We start from the raw sequence: 13,469 nt of genomic DNA on the forward strand, positions 1-13,469 counted from the left end.
GTAGAGTTCTGACACTTGCCCATTCTCTATCAAAATGGAAAAGAAAAAACCCACCAACCAACCTTGGAATTTTTCTGGAGCAAGGGTGAGGTCAAGGTGGGTGGAAAAGAAACTGCGTAGAGTCCTGCCCTATAAAAAAGGGTAGCTGATTCTCAGGACATTTAGTGAGATTTTGTTCCAGTTGAGCCAGTCCAAAGTCAAGCTGCAGCTAGAAGTGGCAAGTGAGGTTCTGCCTCCACCCTTCTGTCAGCACCCGCGCTCTGCGTGCACTGTGATGATCTAGTTCAAAAACCTAAATCAAAATTACACTTCTTTTTTGGTGGGGGAGGACCTTGAGCCACCTTTTTGGTAGCAGCGGTGAATTGTGGCAGGCTTGCTGTCACACAAAAGTTCATCCATACTTAGAACATGGAGCATGCCTGGGTTCAATCCCCACTATGTACCCAAATCAGAGATCATAAATGTCTCCAATATCTGTCTTATTTTGATTAGAAAAAATTCCTCTTGTGTACCTTATTTGTGGGAAATTAAAATACATATTTATGATGTGGTTTCCATGTCCAGAATCGATAGTGATTACTAAATAATACATTTTCTTGCAGATTTATTCAGCTCTATCAGAGATGCTTGATTTAAGGGAGAATGTCACCATGTATGACAGGTGATTTTGATTCTTTATTAAAGCTAGCTGAAGCAAATTCCATTCCAAAATTTAGGCAGTGAAATCTGAAAGCCGGCTTGGTCTTTTTGTCACGTAATAGAGATACTCGTGGGACATAAAAAAAGAAAAAGAGGTACTTGAATATGTGGTATTATATATTCATAAAATGTGTTTTAAAATGCATTTACACTCCTAATGAAAACACTTTCTTTAATCCACCAGCTGACTGACATGTGACAGTATGTCAGTTGCTAAGGCCTTGTATAGACATGCCAGGCAATTCTGCAGGCTCTCTGGAGCTCAGATTAAGTAAATCCAGTTAAGTAAATCCAGCACAGGAAAAGAAAGTGGTGGTGTGGCTCTTTGTTAAGATAGATGGACAAGGAAAAGAAACATTGGGGATTTATTGAAAAATTACTTAACTTGGGAGTAATTTCAGGTCAGAGTTGATGATTAATTTAAATTGCAGTTAAAGGAAAAAGTGGAGACCTCTTTATAAGCTCATAAAATAGTTGGTTTTAACTAATTCCACAGACAAGCTTCGTGGTTATATACACTATTGTTCTACTTGACTCTGGCAGTTCTCATAATTATGAAATAAAAAAAATCAGTTCCACTTATGTTCAAGTATAAATTTCTGTCACTTCACAATTGAAAGATTTCAGCAGCTCATTTGAGTTATTTTCTGTTGTTGTATGTTTGTTAGCATTGGTGTTGGCATTATTTCAAACTTATCAAAGCAGTGGTACCTTACTGGGTACTGTATTTTCGTAAAATATATGTGTGTATTCTAAAACAGATCAGGAACATAGTCTAGCAACTCTAACATTATTAGCCAGGCTGGCTGCATTTTAAACAGTATTTTCTTTGAATAGTGCTGTTGTAGTTATTTTGCAGTATGCCAATAATAACGGAAGTTGGAATGGTAGGATGCGAGAAATGCAAGAAAATGATCCAAATTAAATAAAACGGCAGCTCAGCGTTTGCCAAACTTGAAAATCAAGTAATACAACAGTGCACAGTCACCATGCGTTGCCCAATTTTAAACCTTGCTGAAGATGCACACTTAAGCAAGATAACATGGATGTGGCATTAAAAAAAAAGTATGTGTGTATATTATATGTGTGTGTGTTTGTGTGTATCTATATTTATATATAAAATTTTTAAAAAGCAGGACACATTCATATCTCAATAAGTGTTCAGAGGCATTGAAAAGAAAACCATGTGTTCATCCTGTACACCAGTATAATATTTATAAACATTCTCATTCAGAATGTTTGGCTTGTAACTTCTTTCACATTTAAAGACTAGATTTGCGTGATAGCTTAGGTTGCATAAGAAATGTAAGAATTGAAATGACATTCCTTGAAAGATGAGTCAAAGATGAAGTTATTTTCTAGCCAAAACAAGAAGAGAATATAATAACAACTGACCAAATACAATTGAAAAAGAACCACTGAGAAGTCTCTCTTTCGGCTGGCTTTCTGTATTTGTAAATTTTATCAGTTTGGAATTACAGATTATAGAGCAGGGTGAGGAAAGAGAGCTAGAGATAAATAATTAATAAGGCCCTTGCTGGAATGTTGTGCCAGCATGAGCCAACATGAGCAAACTGCCCAGGTGCTGCAGAAATCTTGCGCCGTAAGGACAGCTGGAGTTGTGCCTGTCTGTTCTCCAGTCTCTCGAGGATGACATTTGAGGGCAGGTCTAAGATTAGAGCCCAAAATATAACGCTATTTCCCCAGAGTACCGTACCGGTTTCTAGTTCAGAGACTTCATGAACTAGGCAAGTCTCTGCACGGTTAGCAACCCCGAGCAGATTTCTTGTTCAGTCTCCCTTGAGTCTTGCAAGCGTCTGATCGTCGCGTAACATCCTGTGGCGAGGAGTTTCCACAGGCGGCGTGGTGTGAAGAACCGATTCCGTGTGCCGCATGCAGCCTGCCACGGCTGGCTTTTTAGTGAACAACTCGCTTTTGTGCTGGGGGGGGGTGCGGGGGTGGGTGCTGCTGATTCCTGGGTGCCCTCTTCAGCCCTCCTGCAAGGCGGTGGGTTGTATCATACTTCTGCAGTTTTCATCTAGTTGAGAGAGGAAGACCAGAACTGTGCGTGATATTCAAAATGCAGCAGATCCATCCACTTGCAGAGTGGCACAGTGATTTTTCTGGTGGTTTTCTACTCCCCTCTTAACTTCTATCATTTATTTTGGCTGTGGCTGAATATTAAACCAATAGCACCATGAAAATACCTACTGTGGTACTGGAAACACCTCCATCATGTCAGCTAAGCCTTTGAGCGGTTACTGGGTTATATTTACCAAGTACAGCGACACTAACGTAAGGAATGTTTGTGAGTTTTATATAGGGAAACATTTTTTTTAGAGACAAACCAAACCTATAATCAAAGAGATAAAATTATAAGAAGCAGTTTATAGATGTTTGTAGTAAAGGCATTTAACTTTTACAGTTTTGACTCATCTTATTCAAGACCAAGCAGTTGCACTAAATTCACATCTTAAAAACTGCAGCGTTACCCTTTAAATGTAGTGATTCAACATATTAATAACCCTGAAAAAAAATGAATTCATGTGAATTAAATGAAATTGTAACTTAGGAAGAATTACTGGGACCTCTTTGGACAGAGGGAGTTAAATACTTTTTTTAAAAGCACTTTCTTTAAATCTTGTATCTCATAAATGCACAAAAATAATAATAAACAGTCTTGTAAATTCATTTCCAGCAAGACTTTGCTTGCTTTTCAATATTTGTTCCAGCTTTTAGCCGTTACTGTCACGTTTGCAGGGAGGAGGCAGCACACAGTGCAGAATTCATGTGAATGTTTCTTTAAAAGTTTCTAGCATACAACAATGTGAACTTAACTGTATCTAACAACAATACTTTTCCAGACCATAAGCCTGTATGTTATACTATCATAAAATGCCATATGATCCCTCTTTTCTAAATTAATGTGTACTAGGATTCTAAAAAACATTTGTAAGTATTAATACTTCTCTCAGTCAGAAGTATACTAGTAATCTGAGAGTTTTTGTAACCTTCATTTTATTGTCGGTAGTTATGCCTGTCCTACTAGATGACCTAAATTATTGTTGCTAAATTTTATAATGGGCTCCATAATTTAGAACAATACTTGTGACGATACGGGAAGGTAATAGTTGCCTATGATGGCAAAAGTTATTTCTGTATAATTGTATCTTACTATGTCAACCGTTTGTCTTTCATTTTTATATAAATTTGCTGTTTGCTTATTAATGTGATCTGTGTTTACCCTTATATTTGAGCTGCACTTTTCATATGTTGGGATATTTTAGGAATTTTCTTTTACACTGTAAAATATGTGCAAACCTACCAGTGCCGTGAGGAAAACAGATTTTTTTAAACAATCATCTCTGTTCATCACACTGTCACATTAGTCATGAACATAAAACTCAATCTCTCCTTAGTGTATTCATGAACTCAGGCCTTCTTTACACACTCCACAGCTCACGGAGGCAGATTAGTTTTATCGCGAGTAGACAAAAGCCATAACATACAAGGGAGATGATCAGCTCTGTGCCCTGTGAATGCAGCTGTAGTCCGCATGTGTGCCTACGCTCCAGCGTGGTTAATGGTACCGGCATCCTCAGCGGCCGCGGATGTATGGAGGTGGGTATGGGTGGCCGCGGCGTGTACTGTCACGCTCGCGGGCAGAGTTCTGCTTCCAGCCGTGTGGCCCTGTCCCGTCACTCTGCTGCCTTTGGTGCTTCTCGACCTTTGTTGAGATGTACCCTGGCATCTTCAGTTTCTCATTAGGATGAGGAAAGTAATGTTTATTTTGATGCAGAATTTGCACGCGCTCGAGAGACCTCTCTTACCATGGAGAGATGCATTTTCAGTTACCAAGCATCAGTCTGTCTCAGCACTTTGCTCAGGGTTCAAGTTACCCTCCAAAGTGTAAGGCTGTTGACGCTAGTGGCAGAGCTAAAAAAAAACGTTTGAGTGATCTTTAGCAGTGTATTTCCGTATTAACAACAACAAAAAAAATCTGAGAACTTTCTTCCTAGCTTTATTATTAGGGCTTTAAAACAAAACAAAACAAAAAACTGAGGGGCTTTTGCTTTGCTGTGTAGCAGGGCCTGGTCAAAGGGAGGAGAGTTTTACTTCCCAGACTTTCCCAGAAAAAACATCTCTTTGAGTTGGCTCTCTTCTTTCATAAAAAACTTAGTTTTAGAAACGATTAAAATGCAGTAGAATTACATGTTTAATATATATTATTTATTGCTTATATATGGAATACAAATGAAGTAGTAACTTTAAAATTATGCAAACTAGCCACTAAAACCCACCAGGCATCATAGTTATAACAGGTGATGGCTGTCTCAACAGAACAAACTATGTACTCATCGGGTGTTTGGATTTTCAGTGCTACCATTCATTTGTTCAGCACTGCGTGTAAACTCAGCGTGATGTCTGTAGTCTAGAAACTAGATCAAATCGAAGATTAGTAAGAAAGTTGGAAAGCAAAAAGCAGATTTTAATATATAAAAAACAAAAGCAGTAGTTGTGCTGTATGTGAACCTGTTTCCTGTCATGTGGAAGTAGTAATAGATTCTATGCAAAAATTGATGAGGAATTTGCTGCCTGCTGCCCTAGGATAAATCTGCTGTTGAAGGCACACAACAAGGAAGCTGATACCACCCTTAAATCAAAAGGGTTGATGCAATGTATTAGAAACAGAAATAAGGATTTGGGACAGAGGTGTGCAGAGTTTTGAAAGTGAAGACGCTGATCGTACTTCATGAACATTATACACAGACGTATGGTGTATTTTTCCTTATGTTCACCCGTATTGAAGCTGCATTTATGAAGGATGCTAACTAAAAGATGCAGGCAGGTTCGTGACAGTGCTGATGTGTCCTTTCAAATACTGTTTTCTGCCTGAAGCGTTGGGGTTTTTTGGCTTTTTTTTTTTTTTTTCCTGCAGCAGCTGAGTTAAAGAGGTTTTTTGTCTTACTGTATTATGTTTAAAAAATAATTATGCAAGAAATTTTTGCATATAAAGTCACTGGCCTGTCCTTGGGTAGTTCTGTCAGACCAATCATAACAATATATCCAAAAGGGTTTGGTACATGTGGGGATGGAGGGGGGTTCCCTTCAGGATCCTGCTTTCCTTAGCTTATTAGGTATTTTTTGCTGTTTTTTTCCTTCACCATGGGAATTCTGCTTTTCATAAAAACAAGTTTTCCTAGCTATGTTATGCTTCTTATCTTATTTTGGAAGGGAAGGCAAGATTTTGGGGTCCCTGCATGTGAGAATATAAGTCGGGGTGATGAAGTAGCATCCCGAGTGCTCCCTGTCCCAGCAGGCGTGAGTGAAGCTCTGAGTGGATCCAGCTGCCTTACGCCCTGGGACCAGTGGCTCCAGGAACACTCGGGAGGTGCCGCTCGGTTCAGTAGCACTCGCACTGCAGTTGCTCAGTGCGTGGTTGCTGCCATTTCTGTCTTCCAAATAACACCAAACAACACGTATCTGTAGCGGTAGTAAGAATCAAATGATAGAAAAATAAAATTACTTGACTCTAAAGTGTTCTGGCACATCCTCTGGGTACTTCTTCTGTAGTAAGAGTATTTCTTCTTTAATTTCTTGTATGAACGACTTCATCAGTGGTTCTGAGAAGTCCAGTTTTGTGACAGTCAATACAAGCTGACATCTATTCTGCTTCTTGTTGGGGTAAAAAATCCTCTGTGTTTTTAGAGTTAGACTGCTGCTAGTACCATGGCAATCCTTGAGTGCTAGTCCATGTGTGCAGAGTCAGGTTGCTGCGAGAACACTAACACTCAATTTCTGTGCACATTTGTATATAAGATTTTAAAATTTTTAATGTTTCATCTTTTTTAGAAAGTGTTTATCAATAACAATTTTTTTAAAAAAATCTTACAATCCTGGGTTTAAGTCTAAGTACAGTGAACTGCTTGAGACACAGTCCAATAGAAAGCCAGAATAACTCATTGAGTACTTAATTATTCTGATATCCTTTAAGTTAATAACCTTTAATTATGGCATGACAGCTCTGGTGGGTATAGACGGGTATGTTTCCTTGTAAGGACTTCCACTTGCTACTAGCGACCCTCAAGAATTTTGAGAGGGAGAATATTTCCAAAGGCTTGTGGTTGAATTTGCTCATCATGTGAATTGATCTACCAGCTGGTCTGTTTAAATTATGGTAAAGATGAAACATTGTGCAATAAGACAAATCATTAATTCAGAATAAAATAACTATACTGATATTAAAAGCTATGTTCAGGTTTTATTCACATTTTTAGACTGTATATTCAGGTCATTTACTGATCCAGCAGCAGAGTGACAGAATTTAGTAAAATGAAATTTGGGTAAGAGTAAATACCATGTTTTGTATTAATTTGTTAATAGAGAAATAGCAATAGTATGATGGTCTATGGTTAGTATGAAAAAGAATCTTACCAGAGTGGTGATTTCCTGTCTAGTAACTGTTTTTTTCTTTTTCTTTTTTTTTTTCCTTCTGGCATGTTCCTGACACTCCTACTTGCTTGTGGGAATGAATTTTTGATCCTTGTGAATTGTAGAGCCGATTGTGAAGAATGGCAGGCCTCCAACGTCTCACAGCATGCACTCATTTCTCCACCAGTACACAGGATCCTTCAAGAAGCCCCCTTTACGGAGACCACATAGCGTCATAGGGGGAAGCCTCGGCTCTTTCATGGCAATGCCCAGAAATGGGAGCAGATTAGGTAATTTACTGCCTTGTTTAAGTTCCTTTTTCTATGAAGAATAATGTCTGTATTGATTCTTAGCAAGAGATATGGTTATTCTGATGCTTTAATAAATCTCTGGGAATGTGGTAATCTTTTTCAGGAGTTGTTGGAGAAACTTGTTTTTAAGGTACTGAATGTCTCTTAAGGTTTTCAGGAAGAAAGCAGTTGCAAGAACACGCGGTGACCCATGAATTTTTGACAAGTTGCAAAGTTACTAAAGTTACAAAATATTCTTTCTTAATACATTGCAAGAAACCTGTGTGTCTGTCTCAGTTAAGCATTGGTGAGAACTACAATGAATCGAATATGATAAAACCAGAGAATAGTCATCCTACATGTGGAATTTAAAAAGAACTGGTATATTATTTAGACTTCTCATTATTATAAGAAAAAGAATTGTTTTTTTCAGTGATAAATGAAGGCAACTCAACTATAATTATCTTTTTGTTGTGGTCCCGAGCTATATTTGTGGTTCTGTGGGGCAAATAAGTTACAAATTCTTTTTTCTTCTCCTTCAAGTAATTTGTCATGTTGCTGCCTCCAGTCACCATTAATGTTTTACCCTGCTTTTATGTTATTTTAAATTGTGCTTAATTAATTGATACTAGAAAATGAGAGCAAGTCATAATTTAATTAGAATTTTATGAGTTTTTCAATCTTCTGCCCTCCTTTAGAAGTGTGTGATAAACTGATCTTCAAGATTAAACTATGAGTGTTCAAGATAGTAGCCAAACCACTTATATCCTTCTCTGCTGTAATATTACTCATTATGTTCAAAACCTTGCCTTTTTACTGTTTGTGCTACCATTCAAACTGAAAAAAGAATTCTGTCCTCTTGAATGGACTTCTGCAGCTGTTGTTACCACAGAAGAAAACAGGTTTTAGTGTGTACAGTTTGACTACCATATCAATTCCTGATTTCACTCAAGTCCTACACACTTTATTTTTTTTCTGCTTTGCCTAGCCAAGCTTTGCTTAAGTTGCCAAGGATCTAACAAGAAGACAAAGCTTAAAAAAACCCAAACAAACAAACAATTGTGTACTTAAAGAAATCTCTGGTTAGGATTTAGTCTTGGATGGATTACTTTTCAAATCAGATGTATACAAACTGTGCACAGGAACAGCAGAGGTGCATACTTCTGCACTCTTGTTCTTGTGTGTTGCCTTTAAAAATATCCTATAGCATTTTTAAATGTAAATCTACCAGTAACTTAATCCTCTTCAAAATTTCACTATGAACTTCAAATCAGCCTTGCAAAAGGAAAATTCATAAGCAGTTTTTGGTTTCTTTTAATGATTTTTCAGTTTTGTCAAAGCTTTATTTTTCACCTGAAAAAGATACTTACATATTAAGTATTGCAGAGGAATGCCATCAGTTTTATTTTTCTCAGGTGATCAGGTGTTTAAATAGTACTCACAATTTTAATATGTTAGTCTGTTGGAAATGCTATAATAACATGTTTTAAATAGCTACAGATTCCTGTAGAATTTGTAATTTTGTTGAAGTAGTATGGAATAGATTTACTGAGTGTACGTATGTATGTATTAAACCTCGCTTTTTGCTTTGGATGCAATGATGCCATTAATGTTGGTGGGTTTTTTTTCCCCACTCATTTGATGCAAATTTAAGCTACTTTTACATGTTATCTAGTGGTAGATAGCGCAAGTACAAGCATATACAAGCATAATTACTAATGTTCTTTCTGCTCCTTCTTCACATCTTTCCTGCTTTTGTTCCTGCCATATGAAAATGGTTATTACTCAGCAGGATGCTGGGGTTTTCTCTGTTGGGATGACATCAGAAATGAAACGGTCAAATATGCTATACTACATGAGACTTTTTTTTTTTCTTTGCTTTCTTCATTCGTCCTCTTTTCTTTCCACTTTTTCCCTCTATTCTAATGGTGGAAAAATGCTATCTGAGAGATATCCTTGAAATATCACAAAATCATGGCAGTTAAAGGATGGTTATTTGGTTAAAAAACAGATTAAAACAAGACCTGCCACAGGTACATCTTCATGCTGCTTGCTTTTGAATGAGATTATCAATATAAAAATTGGTTGAGAAGCCTGGGAGGATTTTGGAGTTTTGTTTGCTTTCTGAGCAATGAACATGAGTTCCTGCTGGTTTGGTTGTTTGCTTTCTGAGCACTGAACATGAGTTCCTGCTGTTTTGGTAACGTGTAAAATCCAAAAATATTTTTTTAAAGAATTTCTACTTGGAAACATCTCTGTTAGCTTTAGGTTTTGTAAAATGTTTTGTAAAGACAAAAATTCTGAACTGATCTCTAAAAAGTGTGCCTTTGTTTAAAATTTTGTAGTCATTTTTACTTTAGTATTCAGTTATCATGATGATTTTAAATAACATAGATCATTCTCAGGCCAAATTGTGAGTCAGCCATGCCACTGATGCAAATGAAGGTCTAGCTGAGTTTTTTTTTTTTAGCTCATGTATATCTATACAGCTTCTAAAGTCTTGCACCTCCAGAAACATTTAACTGCTGGAGTCCGTCGTGGAGCCAGAGCTAATAAACCCTTTTTGGACCTGACCTGGCTGAATGCAGAGCCAACTTAGTTGTCCTGGTTCCATTATTTATATTACTGGGAACACTGGAGAGGCGCTTGGAATATGCAAAGCCAACTGACGCTGATCCTTCTGGTGCACCTCGGTAGCAGCCAGGGGAGAGCTTATCCTGCTTTTGCCTGTTGTGTTGATAGAGTTATGGAGAAGTTTTGTTTCTTTGTTGTAAATACTGAAATTGAAAGGAATGATGTTTCCATACAGCTTTCATACTTTGGTAATGTTAACAGCAAAGGCAATTTTTCACTGTGGCCTTCCTCAATTTGGATTGTTATTACTGAATCTAATCATAAACTGTAGCCACTTCATAGAAGAGTAAGCTTTGGAAGAGTGCACCTTGGAAGGACTCCAATACGCAGGTCACGTGATTATTTTGTAATCATTTGAAATAAGATGGAAAGATCATGCAGTCTGACTCACTACTGACTAATTAGTGGATATTACTTTAGCTCACTTGGAGGAGTTTTCATTTGCTGCACTGTAGGTTTCCTGTATGAATTTCTTCTGTGGTGCATTCCTCCCAGCTGAAAGGAGGACAGCCTTTTCTTTTAAATGTACTTCCATAGTTTTCCTGTTACTTTGTAGTCATCTGCGGCTTTTCATTACATGGCCATACTGGATATTTAATTAGATCTGTAGAGTACATTAACATAAATGCCTGTGTGAGAGAACAGCTTGCATATTCAGTGAAAGCAATTCAGTAAATTCCTGAACTATTAAAACCTCTGAAGACCACGCAAAGTGGCTTTGGTGCAGGTAAACTTGCCTATAGAAAAGCTTAGTGAAATTAAGGAAATATTTGCATGATTTTCATCATTGCTTAATCGAATATTATCATCATGCACCTGTGTAAAATGATTAAAATGACTAAGCTAATGCCTTATTCCTGGGTTTACGCTATTAAAATAATGAACATAAGGCTCTGCTAATGTCTTTTTAACTGAATAAAATAAAAGTACACATTTATATTAGATGATAACACAGTCAAGATATTTTTAAAAAGCTTAAAAGTATCCCTATTTAGAATATGATTAAAACATCTGCAAACCCTTACAGATAGGAGCAGTTGGGTATTTAGCCCATCAGAAATTTAGGCATGTGCTTAATGATAGATTTTTGGATGCTACAGCCAGTATCGTGCTTAAAGCCTTTTGGTTATGGGTATGTAGCTTATCCAGACTTTCCAGAATTAATCATATCACAGCAGTATTCAAAATAGACTGACCATCATCTTATTTAAGTCTGATATACCAAGTTTTTAACTTGAGTGGTACAGACCCACTTTGTCTTTACATTACTGATTTATAAAGAGCAAAATCTCCCTGCAGTTATGTTATCTGCCCTAAATGTATGGGTTTGTGTTACTAGTTCTTGAAATAGTCCTTAGCTGTGTATTACTGCATAGGTGGTCATCTTAGTAGAAGAGTTATCTTTGTCAACTAGGATGCTCTTTGTAGTTCTGAGAGTTGCATTTCAAAGTGTCATTTGTTTATAATAATTTCATAATACGTATGCTTTTGTGAATTGAACATTGTATTTTAAGATAAAAAGTATGACAGTATCAATCACATGATTACTTTAGTAAGTGTCAGTCTTTTTTTAGAAAGAAATTATGTAATTTCTCCATGGCTTAAAATACAGTACTTCTTTAACTTTGTCAGTCTTATTTTGTGAGGTTGCCCAGATAACTGTCTCTTGACTAGTTTCTCTAAAGAAAATAGACTTTGGGGCCCAATCAATGGGCTTGTACTAACATGAGGATAAATAGATTGGGGAGCAATTGTCAGTAGCTGTTACACTTAATTTTACAAACAGAATCTTGAGAGCTCTAATTGCTCAAATGGATTACATGACCTCTCTGAAAAGTATTTTAAAAGGGGATTTTTATTGAAGAACTGATACAGTGAATGTGCTGTTTGCCAGATACAGCAATGCTAGCACAACAGCTTTGCTGTGAGTAGTGTTTTCAATAATGCTTTTACATTACTAAAAATAATTTCCTACAGTTTGTTAGATATTTTTAAAAAGACAGCTATCAAGTGACTACAGAGAGTGAAAGATTTGTTAGAGACTTGGCAAAAGAGAGTCACATTTTGTCTGCTTATATTAAGGGTAAGGCTGATCTTTAGGGATCACTTTCTGAAAATCTTCTCTGGTTCAAACTACGATGCCTTTAGAAGGACTGATGAGTATTTACCTTGTTTGAAAGCAGAAGATTGCTTCTTATTATGCAAGGAATGCAGCTTATTTTTTTCTTATTCAGTCCAAATCTGAGCATGATTTGCAGGGAAAATTCTGATGCAATGAGGATTTTTAATTGAAACTCAATTTTGATCCTCATTGCTGCTGGAAAATTTGCTTTGTGCATGAGATGCATGCTTGTGTGTTTAATTACAGTACTTTGAGTTAAAAAACGTGGTGCCAATAACTTAGGAGTTAATCTTTTTATATCCATTCTGTTTTCTGTAAAAGGAAATTCTTTGTACTGAGGAAGAATTTGATCCTTTGAAGTCTACATGATTCTATGTTAGCCAAACTAGACAAACATTTTAGAAGATGTGCTGATAACCAAACATTGGCCTGAAGGTGTTTTGGTTTTTTTTCTAGAAAATCCAGCTTTCTTGCTTGTTGATAGTGATTAAACTTGCATTTTCTCTTTTGGTTTTGTTACTGCTGTAATGCTGTGCAAATGTTAAATATTTTTAGGCATGTTGGTGGTAAGGCTGAATTGAGCTCTGTGTGTTTTGCTAATACTAGCATTTTTTAGGGGTAGAGTTCTATGATTTTTAGTTGTTCCTCTGTACAAGATAATGCTTAATAGCAAGGATCAGGAGAGAGCAGGAAAATTGGTGTCTTTTGAAGCACCTCCTTTATATGTGTAAGTATTTAATCTTTCTAGTAATTTGGAGTTCAAATATTTCAGAGGTGATGATGGAGCATTACTCCTAGTGAATTGCTTGTATCACCAATTTCCCATTGTGTGTCCTTTGCAAGTCATTTGGCTCTTAATGCTATTAATGACACCACCTTGATCTTCTCTTCATTCATTACCATGTTTGTCTTCCAAAGCCTGGAAGATCCTGTGGTGCTTAAAAGTAATGTATATGTATATACATAAACTCTTTGTGTGGATGAATCTAGAGGATTGTGTTAAAAGTACCAATTTCCGTTGACATGAAGATCCTGCAACATCACATAGTTTGTTACCTAAATTCCTCCATAACGTCACAGATTTCATTTAATTGCTCCTTAATATCAGGTCCTCTGCTGAATCCACTTGTACATTGTAGGCCTCTATTTAGATGGTCAGATTACGTCCTCTTCCTCCATACATACACACCAGTGGTTTTTATATCTCAAGTGTCCATATTTGGCATTTCTGAAAACAGTACCTATACCTCTCAGGTTTTTTTAAGCTTTCTGAAGATACGTTTAGGTTGCTA

General features: G+C 36.8%; 1 protein-coding gene across 7 annotated transcripts in view; it reads left to right on the forward strand.

Moving 5' to 3' along the window:
• CDK17 (cyclin dependent kinase 17) overlaps positions 1 to 13,469 on the forward strand; it is a 94,868-nt gene that overhangs the window by 46,340 nt on the left and 35,059 nt on the right. For all 7 annotated transcript variants that reach the window (XM_069773480.1, XM_069773484.1, XM_069773483.1 and 4 more), the window contains one exon: positions 7,257 to 7,421. In XM_069773480.1, coding sequence (XP_069629581.1) covers positions 7,257 to 7,421 — 165 coding nt within the window. The remainder of the gene's footprint in view (positions 1 to 7,256; positions 7,422 to 13,469) is intronic.

The sequence above is a fragment of the Haliaeetus albicilla genome, chromosome 28, assembly GCF_947461875.1.
Source record: "Haliaeetus albicilla chromosome 28, bHalAlb1.1, whole genome shotgun sequence".
Lineage (NCBI taxonomy): Eukaryota > Metazoa > Chordata > Aves > Accipitriformes > Accipitridae > Haliaeetus > Haliaeetus albicilla.